The sequence below is a fragment of the Schistocerca nitens genome, chromosome 7 (assembly GCF_023898315.1).
Source record: "Schistocerca nitens isolate TAMUIC-IGC-003100 chromosome 7, iqSchNite1.1, whole genome shotgun sequence".
Taxonomy (NCBI): Eukaryota; Metazoa; Arthropoda; class Insecta; order Orthoptera; family Acrididae; genus Schistocerca; species Schistocerca nitens.
The window spans coordinates 208,966,574-208,982,746 of NC_064620.1; the positions used below are offsets into that span (position 1 = coordinate 208,966,574).

The following is a 16,173-nucleotide window of genomic DNA, read 5'->3' on the forward strand; positions in this document are numbered from 1 at the left end:
TTGCCAGCGCTTTCAATTTTTTGGTATCCAAGAACCGAAAGCTATCATTTTCATGTCGGTAAGGCTTCTAGTGCGTCAAAAAATCCCATCGAAATCCCAGGCTTCGATGTTTCTCGCGATTCCTGGTGCTGACTGATCTGAATCAGACATGGAACAGGAGAACAACTGTCATTCTGCGCACCTAGGGACGGTGAGACTTTCCAACCTGTAGCTGCTGCTGGGTGCCGCTGACGGTGCCACAAATTGTTTAATGCTACCCCTTACGTGCTTTCCCCGGATCTTTGGAAGAGTTACAGCAAGATGGCTGTAAAGCAACTGAGTACATGGAAAACCTGAACCATATCTTCGATTACTGGTACTTCGTAATTTAATTGATTGTATTTGCTAATGTAGAGTCCACGCAGAAGAACGTGGCTGGTAGATGCACAGTCAGAATGGCATGCATCAGGAGGCCGGTAGTGGTGGGGGTTACAGGCAGACGGTATAGGGGAGGTAATGACTAGGTGGAGGGGAGATGTCGTTCTAAACTAAAATCTACACTGACATTCTTTGTAAATATTAAGTGGAGCCCCTCTGCGTCCACACTTTCATGGAGACCATTTAAAAAGATCAATCGCCACTGCTTTTGTTAATCTGCGTAAAATGTATTCCTCTGAAAAAGGGAGAGATTTATTCATGTCGGACTTCTTAACTAAATGTAACTTTCAGAGTAGCACCATGAGTAGCCAATTTTGAGTAAAACTTACACATTTTTATTATTGCCATATTAAAATTTGCTTCTTTTGGCAAAACACATCGGTGTTTACATTGCGTCACCTCACTAATATAACGAGCAGACGCAATTTCGCGTAAGTTCTGAAACAGTGTTTTATTAAGTATATTAAGTGAGAAAATGAGGAACAGTAAGGTCAGTGCCTTGCGATAAAACACATCTCTGGAACAAAAATAAACGTTTGATGTCTTCACTTATGTTGTTCATGAACACATAGTACTTCTCGTTTCACCAGCTATCAATGGCTCTTAAAAATCACATTCATTCATTGAAAAAAATCTGTACTTCATCGAATAACGAAGTTTTGCACGGTAACCGTGTGGCAAACTACACTACCGGCCATTAAATTTGCTGCACGAAGAAGAAATGCTGATTGAGATTTTCACTCTGCAGCGGAGTGTGCGCTGATATGAAACTCCCTGGCAGATTTTGGAAGGTAGGAGGCGAGGTACCGGCAGAAGTTAAGCTGTGAGGACGGGGCGTGAGTCATGCTGGGGTAGCTCAGTTGGTAGAGCACTTGCCCGCGAAAGGCAAAGGTCCCGAGTTCGAGTCTCGGTCCGGCACACAGTTTTAATCTGCCAGGAACTTTCAGAAATGCAGATGATAAACGGGTATTCATTGGACAAATATATTATACAAGAAGTGACATGTGATTATATTTTCACGCAATTTGGTGCATAGATCCTGCGAAATCAGTACCCAGAACAACTATATCTGGCCGTAATAACGGCCTTGATACGCCTGGGCATTGAGTCAAACAGAGTTTGGATAGCGTGCACAGGTACAGCTGCCCATGCACCTCCAACACGATAACACAGTTCATCAAGAGTAGTGACTAGCGTATTGTGACGAGCCAGTTGCTCGGCCACCATTGACCAGACCTTTCCAATTAATGAGAGATCTGGAGAATGTCCTGGCCAGGGCAGCAGTCGAACATTTTCTGTATCCAGAATGGCCCGTACAGGACTTGCAACATGCGGTCGTACATTATCCTTCTGAAATGTATGGTTTCGCAGGGATCGAATGAAGGGTAGAGCTACGGGCCGTAACACATCTGAAATGTAACGTCCACTGTTCAAAGAGACGTCAATGCGAACAATAGGTGACCGAGACGTGTAACCAATGGCACCCCATACCATCACGCCGGTGATACGCCAGTATGGCGATGACGAATACAAGTTTCCAATGTGCGTTCACCGCGATGTCGCCAAACACGGATGCGACCATCATGATGCTGTAAACAGAACCTGGATTCATCCGAAAAAATGACGTTTTGCCATTCGTGCACCCAGGTTCGTCGTTGAGTACACCATCGCAAGCGCTCCTCTCTGTGATGCAGCGTCAAAGGTAACCGCAGCAATGGTCTCCGAGCTGATAGCCCATGCTGCTGCAAACGTCGTCGAACTGTTCGTGCAGGTGGTTGTTGCCTTGCAAACGTCGCCATCTGTTGACTCAGGGATCGAGACTTGTCTGCATGATCCGTTACAGCCATGCAGATAAGATGCCTGTCATCTCGACTGCTAGTGATACGAGGCCGTTCGGATCCAGCACGGCGTTCCGTATTACCCACCTGAACCCACCGATTCCATATTCTGCTGACAGTCATTGGATCTCGACCAACGCGAACAGCAATGTCGCGATGCGATAAACCGCAATGTCGATAGGCTACAATCCAACCTTTATCAAAGTCGGAAACGTGATGGTACGCATTTCTCCTCCTCATGCGAGGCATCACAACAACGTTTCACCACGCAACGCCGGTCAACTGCAGTTTGTGTATGAGAAATCGGTTGGTAATTTTCCTCATATCAGCACGTTGTAGGTGTCGCCACCGGCGCCAACCTTGTGTGAATCCTCTGAAAAGCTAATCATTTGGATATCACAGAATCTTCTTCCTGTCGGTTAAATTTCGCGTCTGTAGCACGTAATCTTCGTTGTGTAGGAATTTTAATGGCCAGTAGTGTACTTTCTTCTTTGAGTGCTCTGCAAAATTCTCATTTAGATATGTCAAACCGTTTCTGAAATACCGGAAATGCTGTGGATATTTCACTCTGGCTTCGTCGCTGGAGTGTGCGATCGTAAGTGTCTGCTACACTATTTCAGTTTTCTCGAGATTGGTGACAGGGAGAGGCCTCTACTCAAGTCTGATGAAAACGTCGACATGTTAGCTAAACTTCACATGCGCCATCTTATTACGTAATATGCATCAAACAGAAAATTACAGCTATCTCTATTTTTCATTGCAACCTTTTTTGAGTTTCGCGCAGTGTCGTACTTCCGCGCAAATCCCACAAAACTATGACTATTAACGAAGTGATGGGCACATCATCATGAAACTGAGATATAAAGCTACAAAAGACTCAAAAATGAATTATTTTTAACGATAACGTCAGTAAAATCGTATGCGAAATGTTGCATTACATGCTTCTCAATTTTGCCGTCACCGATCGGCCAAAAGGGGTCGGACAATGTCGTCCTTCCCTTCCGTACAATCGAATGAACTCGCCCAGAGCTTTGGACGACAATCGGCGACTGCGCTTCAGACACCGGGTCTTCGGACTCTACTTGTGATTGTCAAAGAGTACCTAACACTAAACAAAATATTTGTCATATAATATATTTTTGTCATATAACTAAGAAATAAATTCTATCTTTTGCAACTGAATATTTTATTGGTGTGTACCAAATATATCTCATCTCTTTGTGTTAGGCAAATTCAGTAGTGTATATACAAAAGAAAATTATTGAATTTTATATTGATACGATATCTGTAGTGATTCTGGCATTTTATTTAACTACTCGTTTCTATTTACAATTATTTAACTGTGTGACATCTAAATTGGAAGAAACGAGTACTAAAGAAATTTATACTACACACATCTAGCATGCGCTGAAGAATAAATGAGGGTATGAAAAGAACATAAAAACGAATTAAATGTAAAAGAACCATATAAAAATAGGGTTGTAAATGGTTACATAATTACATGAGTTTTCGAGGTCCACTACAAATCTGGTATTGAAATAAGATTAATTAAATAATTTTCTTGCATATTGTAGACCACTGAAGATGCCTCTCCCAAATAGGCGAAACGTGTTTGGTGCACACAAATAAAATATTTGTATACAAAAACGGAATTTTTTCTTACTTATATGATGATTGATATGATATGATGGTTTGTATGATGGTTGATAACTGAAGTAGCAACTGATGCAAAATAACTCCAAATTTTAACATTTATAATTAATTTACAGAACTAATAATTTCTTGGCGGCTGTGTGGATAATTCGAGTATGTCATTCAGAAATTTCAAACAGGCGTTATGCCGCCTCCACTGGACGTTGGACGAAGATTTATAACGACATGTTACCTTTAAACTGTTCATGGTAAAAACATCTCAAAGACACACCTATCTTTTCAGAACTCTAAAGTACACAGCAAGTTGAGGAACTTTTCTTTGCCTTACCTCCAGCCTCCTCCCCGCCGTCTCCGTCCCCGCGATGCCTCTCCTTGCCGATGCTCTCGGTGTCATTGATGAGGTCCGGATTGGCTTCCAGCGCGTATGACCTCATGGAGTGGGGGCTGCCAGCGAGACAGGGGTTGGCCGCACCGGCGCTGCCGCCTCCAGCTGCCGCCAGCGACATCATGACGTCGTGTTGAAGCGGCGGTAGGGCGTGCGACCGTCCGTCCGCCCCCGCACCCATCAGCAGCGCACCGTTGGCCTTTGCCGGGGGCGGCACCATCCCCGCTGCTCCCTCTGGGGCGCGTGCGCCGCCCAGGCCCCCGGCGCCGCCGCCCAGCCTCGTGATGGGGTTGAGAGGGGCGCCCTTACCTTGCTGCAGAGCCACCACCTTGCTGCGCTCCTTCTTCCGGCGGCGCATGCGCCTCCGTCGGCAACGTATCGCGCACGCCACCACGCCGATCAGCAAGAAGAGCACTATTACTGATATGGAGCACGCTATCGTTATTACGTACTCGTAAGGGAACGGCGGTGGCCCGACAATGGGTTCTTCCCTCACGATTATGCGTATAGTGTAGTTGGAATGGCTCTTCCCAGCTGGATTTTCAGCCACACAGACAAAAGTGCCGTTGTCTTCTGTGTTCGTGTTGAAGATGAACAGCTCACTCTTCTTTTCTTCTGAACCTTCCTCTACGAAGTAGTACAGGTGGACACCGGGAGCCACCAGTGAATCGTTCTGAAGTATCCTCCCTTGAAACCACCACGACACTCGAGCCTCTGGTATCGCAGACACCCTACACAAGAGTGAAACGTTCTTACCCTCAGCAATCTCAAGATACAGGGTAGTGGGGGAGACATCTGGGAGACAAGCGAGGTCGTTCAAGTCTAGTGTCTTTATGAGCTCCCCTTTCAGCCGCACAGGTGATGTACATTTGGGCTCTTCTGTATGTGGAACCTTATACGTCACCAGCCACGCCCTCAGGTCGGTTAGCCTGCAGTCACACTGCCATGGATTCTGGTGCAGATAAATCTCGTGAAGGGTACTCGGGAGAGTGTCGGTACCCCTGATGTTGTTGAGACGGTTCCCATCCAACTTGAGCCACTCCAGATTATCTAGACCAGAAAAAGCTCCAGGTTCCACGGTTTCAATTTCACAGTCGGACAGTTCTAACGTCGTGAGAAACGGCAAGGATTTGAAAGCGCCCGCTTCCAAAGATCGGATGGGGTTCCCATTCATGATGAGCCTCATGAGCGAAGGATAGTCACTGAAGGTTGCTGTGGGCACGTAGCGCAGCTGGTTCTGAGACAGGTCTAGCTCCACCAGATTGGTCAGTCCTTTGAAGGCGCGGTCGTCTATCTGAACGATGCGGCAACGCGCCAGGTAGATGCGCTGCAGGTTGATAATGCCCATCCTCTGGAAGCGTTCCCTGGGGAGCGACTGCAGGTTGTTCCCTGAGAACTCCAGCACCTGCGTGCCTGGGTCTATTCCGTCTGGGATGGTGATGAGACCTTCGCCGATGCACTCCACGGTCTGCTTGCCACCCTTCCACATGCACTTGCACGCGGACGGGCAGGCGGCGGCCAAGTGGTGTTCCAGGGATATCAACAGCACGAAAACGGCGAGCAGCAGCAGAGGCAGCGGGGGCGGCGGCGGCGGCGGCGGCGGCGGCGATGGCCGCAGCATGGCGGCTCCACGAGCCGGCTCACCTTTCCACGGACGGGCCTCTCATGGCCGCCGCATGCGGCGGAAAGTCAGTGGGATTCCTCAGCTCACGGTGACTGCAGAACTCAAAGGAGAGCCTCTTCAGATGATCCACTGACGCCTACGGTGCTTTCAACTGCCATTTTCGTGAGCAGTCCACAGGGACCACATCACGACGAATGTTACATTCTTTCTAGTGCCAGTGGACACAAAGCTTCCAAAACTACAGTTCGTCAGTACATGAGAACCCGAGATACCGTGAGGGCCCAGGAGGAGGAGAGACACTTATTCCTGCACAACATAACTTCGAAAGGCTGCTATCTCAGATGAATTCAAAAGATGATGTCTTACAACAGTTCGCAGATGACGTTGTTGTGATGTCCTTTTCTTTTGCAACATTACTTCTACCCTTCTACACCATGAACACAGCTCTCCACAACTAGTTCCGTTGGCACAGTGTCGTATCGAAATAAGCCACTCGACCCACCTTATAAATCCACTTTTTGGGGAAAAGATGGAAAAGCTTCAGAGATTACATTGCTCGAGACACCTGTGAACAAAATAAATTGATTGAAATAAGCAACTTCTCAGCAACACTAGACAACACATAGTTAATATTATACACGTAATAGGACAATAGTTAATATGTAAATAGTTTAATTTATATTAAAACTGTATAAAAACAATTTTTGATTCTTATTGGATCCGATAAATATAAAATGAACTGAAAATCAGCTTGGATCTTACAGGAACTCTGAAATATTTTGCGCTGATGTTCGTCCAAGCCAAGATGACAGGAAAGTTTCGACACACAAATTCCCCTGATGTAATGTGCAAAGAGTCTAGACCCATCGGGATGTCAAGCGATCTGCTCTCTTATGATTTCTCTACTTCATTGATTGATAGTGTATTTTCGGATGTTCAGCAATGTTCCTGACTCCTTTCATCTATATAGCATTTCGACGACCAACCCATTCGCCTTCCCCAGGTAATACGAGCTGTGTTATATTACGCGTACTGACTCCCTGGACTCTATCTAGCCAGACTGTACTATTATTGGCGTAGCGCCGTTATCTACGTCCAATTTCGACTTCTAGTGCCCGCTACGCTCTTAGTGGTGCCATTTGTTTTTCGGAGCCCCCGAAATGCATTTGATCCCATGCTTTCGTCAACATAGTCTTTGCTGTAATGTTAAATGCGCTCTAGATCTTCCAAAGCTGGGTATGAACCAACTGCGAATGTGGCATGCTTTCTGTAAAGTAGACTATCAGAACAACCGACAAAGGTAATTAGGAACTGCAGTGACACACTCGATTGACACAAACAGCAAATCGGCAATCATCGAGCACTGCCTCGAACTTAATCATGAAGTGAAATACGACGAGTCAAGGACCCAGTCGGAAACGAAAAATTTCTTTGACAGCGTAATTAACCCTCCGTTACTCGCGCGAAAATTCTTGACATCGTCACTCGCGCGGGTGACTGGTGTCATCCACAAAGCAAGCGGTCTATTTGTACACTTTGAATGGTCTTTATGATTGGTTTTATGATTTTTATTAAATATAAATGTAATACACTTAGATTTGTACACAGTATAAAAAATTCTAACGTTTTAAACGGTTTCACCATTCGAAGAACAATATGTTCAGCTCAGTTACTGGTATTGTATGGTCCCTCTTGTTGCTTACCGACGTACGGTTCTAAATTCAAAGTGTAAGCTGTTTTTACATCAACCAAAGCCAACACTTTTAACCCATACTTTTGTGGTTTGCTTGGAATATATTGCCTGAACAGGCAGTTTCCTCTAAATACCAAAAGCTGTTCGTCAACAGTAAGATATTCACTAGGTGAAAAATATTTTTGTCAATTGTTCGCGAATAGTTCAAGTACCTCTCTCATAGCTGTGATAGCAGCCAACTTGTCAATCTCTCTGCGAACACGTCTATCATGGATATTATCAAATCTACGGTCGCAGGTTCGAATCCTGCCTTGGGCATGGGTGTGTGTGATGTCCTTAGGTTAGTTAGGTTTAAGTAGTTCTAAGTTCTAGGGGACTGATGACCACAGATGTTAAGTCCCATAGTGCTCAGAGCCATATTATCAAATATCAGACATCTCAACAGAAACCTGAATCGGTTTTCACTTATGCATAAATAACATGATTCAAGTCCGTTTCCCTTTGAGTTATCCCACAATTTCGATATACCCTTCCTAGAACATCTCAAAGATCCACATATATATAACAAACCAATGAAAGCTCTGATCTCTATGGCATCTCTTTCTTTGGCGTCCCTTTCTCTAGAGAAGTCACCACGAACTTACTTGATGTGTATATTAGTGCATGTTGCGATCATGCTTCTTATGTTTTCATCCAAGAACAAATTCAGAATTCCTATTTCTATCTTTTTAAAACGAGCTTGATTTTTTGGTCCAGGCAAATTCCTGGATCTGCTTCTAACACTGGTAGGATATTTATTTTTCCTCAGTTTAGTTATTCCATCTTTCCCTAAAAAAATAAATCCTCTTGAGTTACTTCTTTCTGTGATTCATATTCATTATTTTCTGACACTTCTTGTTCTGTTCCTGAATCATGACCGTTTTCATCAACAGAATCCTCAGTTTCTGAGTCAGCGCTATCGCTATAAGCATCTTCCTCACTCAGCTCATTGAACCATTCCACCCATACATTAGGATCTCTATTAAACTCTGTCCGAGGTTTTTGCCTGTGACATTTCTTCCGCAATTTACAAATAAAGAGAATACTAGGCAACATGGAAGGTAACTGCAATCAGTTTCAATACGTCTAATTTGGCGCACATGAAAGATCTATTGAATCTAGGAAAGCAATAACGTAATACAGACTTACTTTGCTTCAGATTGTGGCAGCAGAGCTCGCGCGGATGACAAGTGTCCTCCAGACTATAATAATGTTTCATAAACAATGTGTCTTTCTTAACTGAAAGACAACAATGATTGGATTAGCAGCCAGAGAGTTAACAGAATGGTACTAAAAATGGCGCGAAATGAATCCAGCCTTGTCGGACAAAATTGAGCGGGAAAGTCATGTGGGTGACGAGTGTCACCCGCGCGAGCAACGGAAGGTTAAACGTTCTATTGAAATAAAGAACTTGGGAAATCTAAAGTACCGGTATTCAGATTCCAATTTAAACAAGACTTTCGTTTGGTGCAGTGACTCAGCAGAGTTGTAAAACACTGTGTTAATGAACCTTTCATTAAATAACAGTGCGAGCACCGAAAACAAATGGCGTAAAAGTTGTAGCGCTGGGCGAGAATAGAGCGTATGCATAAAAAGCGTTAACGACAACGACAGAATCTATATCGAAAATTGCTTACTGGATACTAGCTTCCGAAAGAAGACGTACGAGACAGAGAACTGCCAGAGGCTTCAGGATATTACAAAATACTGTTGTCTGCCACCGAGACGCGTGGAATGCACCGGCCCTGACCCGACAAACCGGGGCACATTACATCAATAGAACAAACCTGCATGTACGTTTTGTAGGAATAAAAGCCGTCCTGCCGGCCACTGTGGGCGAGCGATTCTAGGCGCTTCATTCCGGAACCGCGCGACTGTTAGGTCGCAGGTTCGAATCCTGCCTTGGGCATGGATGTGTGTGATGTCCTTAGGTTAGTTGGGTTTAATTAGTTCTAAGCTCTAGGGGACTGATGACCTGAGATGTTAAGTCCCATAGTGCTCAGAGCCGTTTGAAAAGCCGTCCTGCCAACTGGGGAGTGTGCCTGCACTGCACTGCAAATCTCTGGTTACATCTACCTGGAGTGAGACAGGCTAAGCAGCGAAGCTGCTGTTCCTGTGTGGACCTCAAGAACTGTTGTTTGGCCTCAAGGTTAGGATTGGCCTATGTGAGCGACCGCGTGGGGGCGGACGCTTCGTCAAAAGCGTCATAGGGGCTGCGGAAGAAACTACTCCCTCAGCAGATTAGGCCAACGCGTGGTCGGAGTGTGCCTAGAGTACCAAATCGTGTTATAACCTTACACCACCACCACAAAAGTTCGACGCGAGACTGCAACGCCTAGCCACTTAATTCAACCGCCATGACCGTCTATAACTGAGGACAAACGAGACCGACAATCAACATAAAGACAGTATGCACACATTTACGCACGTGCCACATCCAGACAAACGACGAACGAGTACGGAATTAATAATGACACTTCAATTGGAGGGTCATTGAGATACATGAAGACACTTATAGTCAGAAGAATCAAACTTGTCACGACTGGAAAAATCAAGAGTACAGCAGACAAAATTCGATCAGCGATGGACACAATGAGCAAATTTATGGCCCTCTGCTACGAAATAATGTTTCTATTTGACAAGATACTTCCCCAAATCCCGGGAAAGGAGGTATGACGAGCCACCGAACAATGCGGTCTATGAATCCTTGGGGTCGATTCAGCCTGCCGTTCAAGATCAGTTAATAGATAAAAAAAAAACTTTTAAGATATATTTATTATGACACATTGCACGTAAGTCGGATGAACGATGGGCACGTCTGTGTAGTCATAGCACGGAAAGTTTGCGACAGATATGAAAGAAAGATAAACGTGGTAGAGAAAAAAAGTAGTATGATTGAGACACATCCTTAAATATAAAACATTACACACATATAAAAATGTGCAACAAACAAGTGAAATCCACAGATTTCTAGAAACACAATGCACAGATTACAAAATTGTGGATTCCACGAGAGAGCAGTAACTGCTGCGCAGAAGCAAACCCATTTCTGACGTTCTGCGCATGACGTCACTGAGGAACAGCTCTTGGCGCGCGCGAAGTGTACGTCTGAGTTTGTGTTGTCGTGGTTCGTCCGTGTTGTGTTTCGTGCGTGTTGTCGTTTCCGTTTGGTTATCTTTGTGCAGTGAGTGTTTGTCCGAAGTATTTGAGTGTGTGGAAGCAATGCCAGATTGTGCTGTTGTTGGCTGTAACTCTCAGAATCGCAATACAAAAGTGACTGAAATAGTGCTGCATTGTTTCCCACGTGATGAAAGTCTGCAAAAGGTTTGGCTTTCAAAATGCTTTAGGAAAGATCCTGTGAACGTAGGGAACGCTAAAATATGCTCTCGTCATTTCAAGGAAACGGATTATATTCGGGACTTACGTTCAGAACTGTTAAATTTACCGCGGAAACTGATCCTTAAGAGTGATAAGTATCCGTCTTGCAATTTGCCTTGTGGTAGTAGCGCCAGTGATAACACACCGATTGCAATAGAAGAAAGGAAAGAACGTTTTAACAAACGTGAAATTCGTAGAAGAAGCCTAGAGACTTTAAAGAAGCTCTCACTATTGAAGAGGAATGTTGACAAGTATACATTTACAGATGAAGTTCTTTGTAGTGATCCACATAAAGTCACTTTACAGAATTCTGTAGCGTCACTACAGAGGAGAAATGCTCGTCTAAGGAACATGTGCATGAAATTGCGAGCACGTAATAAAGATCTTAGAGGTCAGCTGTCCTCAATGAAACGACGTCTGCACGAAGAAGAATTTAATAAAAAGGAACTTGTGTCTCGTGAAACTAATCAAATACTGGGCAAAATATTTTCACCCAAGCAAATTAGAAGTTTGTTGCATGGTTCAAAACGGGTTCGATGGGGCAAAGAGGACATTTGTAAGTCTATTAGTTTACGCGCTCTGTCGCAGAAGAGTTACAATTTCCTCAGAGAAAAACGGATATCCTCTACCTGCAGTGTCAACTTTGCGTTCTTGGATTAATCTCAGTTTCAGTTGGCAACCAGGAATTTTGAAGGATGTTTTAGTGATGATGAAAATGCAGGCTGCAACACTGACTGACAGGGAACGTATTTGTGTTTTGTCATTTGATGAAATGAACATTGACAGTAGAATTTGTTACGATCAGCAAGATGACAGGATTCTTGGACCTCACAGTAATGACCTTGTTGTCATGGTCCGAGGCTTGTTTGCAACGTGGAAGCAACCTATCTATTTCAATTTTGACGTTCAGATGACAGCAGCACTCTTCAACGAAGTAATTGTTTCCCTGGCCAGCATTTGCTACAATGTTGTGGCTGCAGTAGCAGACATTGGTGCAAAGAATAGTTCTGTCTGGAAGGAGCTTGGCATTACTCATGAAAATACTTGTTTTCCGCACCCGTGTGATTCTCTGAGACATGTGTGGGTGTTTGCTGACGTTCCCCATTTGCTCAAACTCTTAAGGAACCACTTGCCGGATCAAGGAATAATGTTGGAAAACAAGGCTGTGACAAAAACTGTGTTCGAGAAACTGTTAGTTCTGGACAGTGGCGAGATGAAAATATGTCCCAAGTTATCTCAGCAACACATTACAGTGAAGGGCAGAGAGCGACAGCGAGTACGCTTAGCAGCTCAGCTGCTATCAAATACAACTGCACAGGCGATTCGGTATTTAATGCCTGAAGGACACGCCAGTGATTTCATACAGATGGTGGATGAGACTTTCGATGTACTTAATTCAAGGACTAAAGAAAGTAATAAATCACTAGCCTGTGGATTTGGTGTCAGTTTTCAAGCCCAAGAACAGTGCCTACGTAAATTTTCGAAGTGTTGTGAGAAGATGCGTGTTGGCAACTCAAAGCATCTCCTACCCTTCCAGAAAGGATTTTTGAAAACTGTTCGGTCACTTTTGGGTCTGTTCAGTGACTTAGCTGTTTATAATATTGAATATATTCTTACAGCAAGATTAAATCAAGACTGCTTGGAGAACTTTCTCTTATAAGAGGCCTTGGACGTTTTTATGATCATCCATCGCCAGTCGAGGTAAAGAGCCGAATAAGACTGTTGTTGTTGGGAGCCAACGCTCATGATATTCCACTTTCAAATGCATCGTCTGTTGAGCCAGATGAAGAAGGAAGATTCGTTACTGCAACTGTTTTTGGCAATATCCTGCCTGATATGTCTGAGGCGTTGGCAATGGTTGAAAGAGAGAAGGAGATAGAAGATTTAGATTTTGGAGTAGGAGAATCCGATGTGCGTGCAATGTCACTGGCTTCTGATTGTAGCACTGAAGGATTTAAATATCTTGCTGGATATGTAGCTTATCGATGCAGACAGTATGACAGATCACTGGCTACACCCACTGGAGAGTTACTGACACTGCTTGAGGAGACATCGAGAGGATTGCTGGGCATGGTTTCTCGTGGAGGTTTGCTAGTCCCTTCAGAAACGTGGCTCGAAACAATTAGCAGATTTGAGTTAATTTTTGCCCAGATCCATGGACACGACAGTTTGTCCAGGGAAACTGGTGTCATCAAGAACCTGTGCGCTATACTTACCGAGCGATTCCCCACTATTCACCCATAAATCATTAAGATTTATGCTAGGACGAAAACCTTTATCCGACTGCGTTGGCTGTCTGCAAAGGACAAGTCGAAGAAAGCAGTTGCCGCTCAGCAACGGAAAGCAAGGAAGTGGTATTTGTCATCGCTTTAGAATTTAAATAAACATTATTTGTGAAAGTTAAATAATATATAAACTTAGTGATAGAAGTGAAGGTCCTCTGACTGTGTGATGTCCTTAGGTTAGTTAGGTTGAAGTAGTTCTAAGTTCTAGGGGACTGATGACCACAGATGTTAAGTCCTATAGTGCTCAGAGCCATTTGAACCATTTTTTCCTCTGACTGTGTGTTTCACAACTAGCAAGACTCTACACTGACAGTGTCAAGGATTGGCTTATTGTTTCCCACACTACATACCAACTTTGCTTAACGGCGGACTCGGTAAGTTAATTTACCACTATTTCCTGTAAATCGTATTTTGCAGCACATTTTTTGATTCAATGGTCTTTTATATAAGCGAATTTTAACAACTAGGTCAAACATTATACAGCCACCTTGATAAAAATATAAGCCAAAGGTTTGAGGTGTGAGAAAATTAAGAATTTGTGTGTGTGCGTGTGTGTGTGCCTGTGTGTGTGTGTGTGTGTGTGTGTGTGTGTGTGTGTGTGTGTGTGTGTGTGTCAGTTCAGGTAGGTAATTCAAATGCTTCCTACAAATAAGGCAATTGCATAATTTCTTGAGTGAAAATGAAAGTGTTTTTGTAGACATGATGTAAAGAGAATATAAATGAGCGTTACATAGAGCTTGTCTACAAGTTAACACTTTTCCCAGAGCCAAAGTTAGAAAACTGAATGCTCATTTCGAACGTTTACTTCGTAGAGAACTGCAAAACAGACTGTACTTTGCACTTATTTTTGTATAGTTTGATCTATAGACGCTTCATCTTATTAAAGTCAGAACTCAGCAGTGTATATTTAAAAGCTGGACAAGTTACAGAATATAGCAGTAACTTTCTAGAAATAGCAGAATAACAATTTACCTTTTACTATTTCTGTAGAAACTGAAACATTTCACAAATACATCGCTTAAATGCGCGGGCTGCGTCTTGTAGCGCTGTTCAGAGGCAGCGGCGGTTCCTTCGTGACGTCACAGCCTCAGCCAATGGCAGGAAAGAACGCTTACTGCTCAACCTTATTTTTTTTTACGGACCTTGGTAGATTCCACGGCTAATGTTGAATAAGAATTAAGTAAAATAGTAAGATAAAAAGAGTATGAACTGTTACTCATTCCGTCACAAGCTAAACACAAAAAAATACACGTTCTAAGGTTTACCGACGAATGTGAGACGCTTTTCGTAAACGTTTATTGTAAAATAAATTTATTGTGCGATAAACTGTATATTATTATAATACGACACAGTGAGAAATAAAATAATATGGTTCCAGAGACCTATTCAAGTCTCAACATCTATAATGTACACTACTGGCCATTAACATTGCTACACCAAGAAGAAATGGAGATGATAAACTGGTATTCATAGGACAAATATATTATTCTAGAACTGTCATGTGGTTACATTTTCACGCAATTTGGGTGCATAGATCCTACAAAATCAGTACCCAGAACAACAACCTCTGGCCGTAATAACGCCCTTGATACTCCTGGCCATTGGATCAAACAGAGCTTGGATGGCATCTACAAGTACAGCTGCCCATGCAGCCACCGTTCATCAAGACTAGTGACTGGCGTATTGTGACGAGCCAGTTGCTCGACCACCATTGACCAGACGTTTTTAATTGGTGAGATATCTGGAGAATGTGCTGGCCATGGCAGCAGTCGGACATTTTCTGTATCCAGAAAGGCTCGTACAGGAACTGCAACATGTTGTCGTGAATTATCCTTCTGAATGTAGGGTTTCACACGGATCGAATGAAGGGTAGAGCCACGGGTCGTAACACATGTGAAATGTAACGTCCACTGTTCAAAGTGCCTTCAATGCGAACAATAGGTGACCGAGACGTGTAACCAATGGCACCCCATACCATCACGCCGGTTGATGCGCCAGTATAGCGATGACGAATACACGCTTCCAGTGTGCGTTCACCGCGATGTCGCCAAACACGGATGCGACCATCATGATGCTGTAAACAGAACCTGGATTCATCCGAAAAAATGACGTTTTGCCATTCATGCACCCAGGTTCGTCGTTGAGTACACTATCTCATGCACTCCTGTCTGTGATGCAGCGTCAAGGGTAACCGCAGCCATGGTCTCGGAGCTGATAGTCCATGCTACTGCAAACGTCGTCGAACTGTTCGTGCAGATGTTTGTTGTCTTGCAAACGTCCCCACCTGTTGACTCAGGGATCGAGACATGGCTGCACGATCCGTTACAGCCATGCGGATAATATGCCTGTCATCTCGACTGCTGGTGATACGAGGCCGTTGGGATCCAGCACGGCGTTCCGTATTACCCTCCTGAACCCACCGATTCCATATTCTGCTAACAGTCATTGTATCTCTACCAACGGGAGCAGCAATGTCGCGATACGATAAACCGCAATCGCGATGGGCTACAATCCGACCTTTATCATAGTCGGAAACGTGATGGTACGCATTTCTTCTCCTTACACGAGGCATCACAACAACGTTTCACCAGGCAACGCCGGTCAACTGCAGTTTGTGTATGAGAAATCGATTGGCCACTTTCCTCGTGTCAGCGCTTTGTAGGTGTCGCCACCGGCGCCAACATTGTGTGAATGTTCTGAAAAGCTAATCATTTACATGTCACAGCATCTTCTTCCTGTCGGTTAAATTTCGCGTCTGTAGCACGTCATCTTCGTGGTGTAGCAATTTTAATGGCCAGTAGTGTACATATGCAGGTGGAAGCGATGAACGTCACATCATAGATACTTCACACTTCAAGAGG

At 44.0% G+C, this 16,173-nt stretch overlaps 1 protein-coding gene across 2 annotated transcripts in view; it reads right to left on the reverse strand.

The window, feature by feature from the left end:
• Window positions 1-16,173, reverse strand: part of LOC126194873 (uncharacterized) — an 81,739-nt gene that overhangs the window by 49,143 nt on the left and 16,423 nt on the right. For both annotated transcript variants that reach the window (XM_049933219.1, XM_049933218.1), the window contains exon 2: window positions 4,237-6,482. In XM_049933219.1, coding sequence (XP_049789176.1) covers window positions 4,237-5,914 — 1,678 coding nt within the window. In that variant the 5' untranslated portion in view covers window positions 5,915-6,482. The remainder of the gene's footprint in view (window positions 1-4,236; window positions 6,483-16,173) is intronic.